Source organism: Aureococcus anophagefferens, assembly GCF_000186865.1.
Source record: "Aureococcus anophagefferens unplaced genomic scaffold AURANscaffold_113, whole genome shotgun sequence".
NCBI lineage: Eukaryota > Pelagophyceae > Pelagomonadales > Pelagomonadaceae > Aureococcus > Aureococcus anophagefferens.
In genome coordinates this window covers 5,790-7,448 of record NW_008705662.1, presented here as the reverse complement: position 1 = coordinate 7,448, position 1,659 = coordinate 5,790, and the positions used below count along the sequence as shown (strand labels likewise).

General features: G+C 70.8%; 2 protein-coding genes across 2 annotated transcripts in view; one reads left to right on the top strand and one right to left on the bottom strand.

Annotated features, from left to right (window-relative positions):
- The window catches only part of AURANDRAFT_68377 (hypothetical protein), a gene marked incomplete at both ends in the record, with an annotated part of 5,426 nt that extends 5,000 nt beyond the window's left edge, over positions 1 to 426 (top strand). Inside the window, one exon of the mRNA XM_009044049.1 lies at positions 406 to 426. Within this exon, the coding sequence (XP_009042297.1) occupies positions 406 to 426 (21 nt within the window). The remainder of the gene's footprint in view (positions 1 to 405) is intronic.
- Positions 427 to 850: 424 nt separating this feature from the next.
- AURANDRAFT_68376 (hypothetical protein) overlaps positions 851 to 1,659 on the bottom strand; it is a gene marked incomplete at both ends in the record, with an annotated part of 5,989 nt that continues 5,180 nt past the window's right edge. The window contains one exon of the mRNA XM_009044046.1: positions 851 to 1,196. Coding sequence (XP_009042294.1) covers positions 851 to 1,196 — 346 coding nt within the window. The remainder of the gene's footprint in view (positions 1,197 to 1,659) is intronic.

Genomic DNA, 1,659 nt, shown 5'->3' with positions numbered 1-1,659 from the left:
GGTCGCCTCCCACATCTCCGCGAAGGCCGACGCCGACGCCGCGTAGTCGCCCGCGTCGACGCGGCGCCGCAGCGTCTCCGGCCCGTCGACGAAGAGCGCGACGGTGACGCCCTCGAGCTGCCGCGCGAGGAACTGGAGGCCCACGCTGAGCTGGCTCAGGAGCAGGGCGCCGTCCTTGTCGAGGACCGCGTCGATGGCCGCGTCCGTCGCGTCGAAGACCGCGGAGAGGACGGAAGGGAGGTGGAGGGCCAAGGGCGCGTAGCGTTTCGAGCAGAGCGCGACCCAGTCCCGCCAGGTCTCCGCGCCCGCGCCCGCGCCGGGGTCGAGTTTCGCGCGGACGCCCCGCCGCCGGCGCGCGTCGGCGTTGACCCAGTCCTCGTCCGGGCCCGCGACGTCGCCCCGCAGGTCGTCGAGGTCGCGCCTTAAGTCGTCGAGCGCGTCGTCCCGGCTCCAGCCGCCGAGCTTCACCTTCCAGTGCGGGTCGTCGAGCGTCGTCGCGCCGGGCTTCTTCGCCGCGCCCAGCGCCGTCGACGCGGCGGCGTGGAACAGGCAGACGGCCTCGCCCCAGCACCACAGGATCTCGAGCGCGCTCGGGAAGTCGAAGCCCGCGCAGGGCGGGAGCCTGACCTCCGCGCCGATGGCCGGCGTCCGCCGGAGCCGCGCCTCGACGATGCGCCGCCGCTTCTCGCCGTCGGACGACCAGCGCTCCTGCCAGTCGCGCTCCGACGCGACGGACTCGAGCTCGTCGTGGACCTGGGCCGAAATCAAATCTGCAACCCGACTTCAATGTGAGCGTAGTCGACAGTTTCGACGTAGAGAACCCGCCGAGAGCAATCGATTCGTCCAAAAATCAGCCGAATCGACTTCGATTTGACCGAGCTGGAGAGGTTTGAAGTCTGCTTTTTTCGGCACGGCGTTGGACCGCGCTCCGCCGCGCGCACTCGCCGGCCTCGTCGGCGTCGCCGGCCCGGGAGTGGAGCCAGCCGGCGGCGCGCCAGTTGGCGCGGTCGCCGTCGCTCATGGCCTTGACGCGCGCCGCCTCCTGCGCCGCGTCCTCGGGGCTCGCGAACTGGGGCGTCGCGAGGTCGTCGTCGGTGATGTTCAGGGGCACGTCGATGTCGCGCGGCGGCTGCCACCGCTGCTCCTCGTCGTCGCTCACGTCCATGGCGTCCCACTTGGCGTAGGACGAGCTCAGGCTGCTCATGGCCGTTTTACGTACGGGTAGAGGCTAGGCGCTCGCCATCGCGTCGCTGTGGCAAAAAATGTTTTTGGTGCTGTTTTGGTGCTGCTGTCTTTGAGGGCATGGACGAGCATTGAGTCGCTGCCACTGAGTCGCTGCCGCTGCAAAACCGCTAGCCCTCTGCAACCGCAAACGCAATGGCCGCCCAGGTGACGCGCCGCAAGCCGCGCGTGGGCATCATCGGCGGCTCGGGCCCCGAGGCCGGCGCGGACCTCTTCCTCAAGCTGCAGGCGGCGCACCGCGCAAAGCTCGGCGCGGCCTACGCCACGGATCGCGACGCGCTCGACGTCCTCCTCTGGTCCGTCTCCGGCGTCGGCGGGCCGCGCGATGTCGGCGACGTCGCGCCGGGCTCCGAGGGCTTCCGCCGCACGCTCAAGGCGCTGTGCGTGACCCTGAAGGAGCTCGCGCCGCTCGTCGAA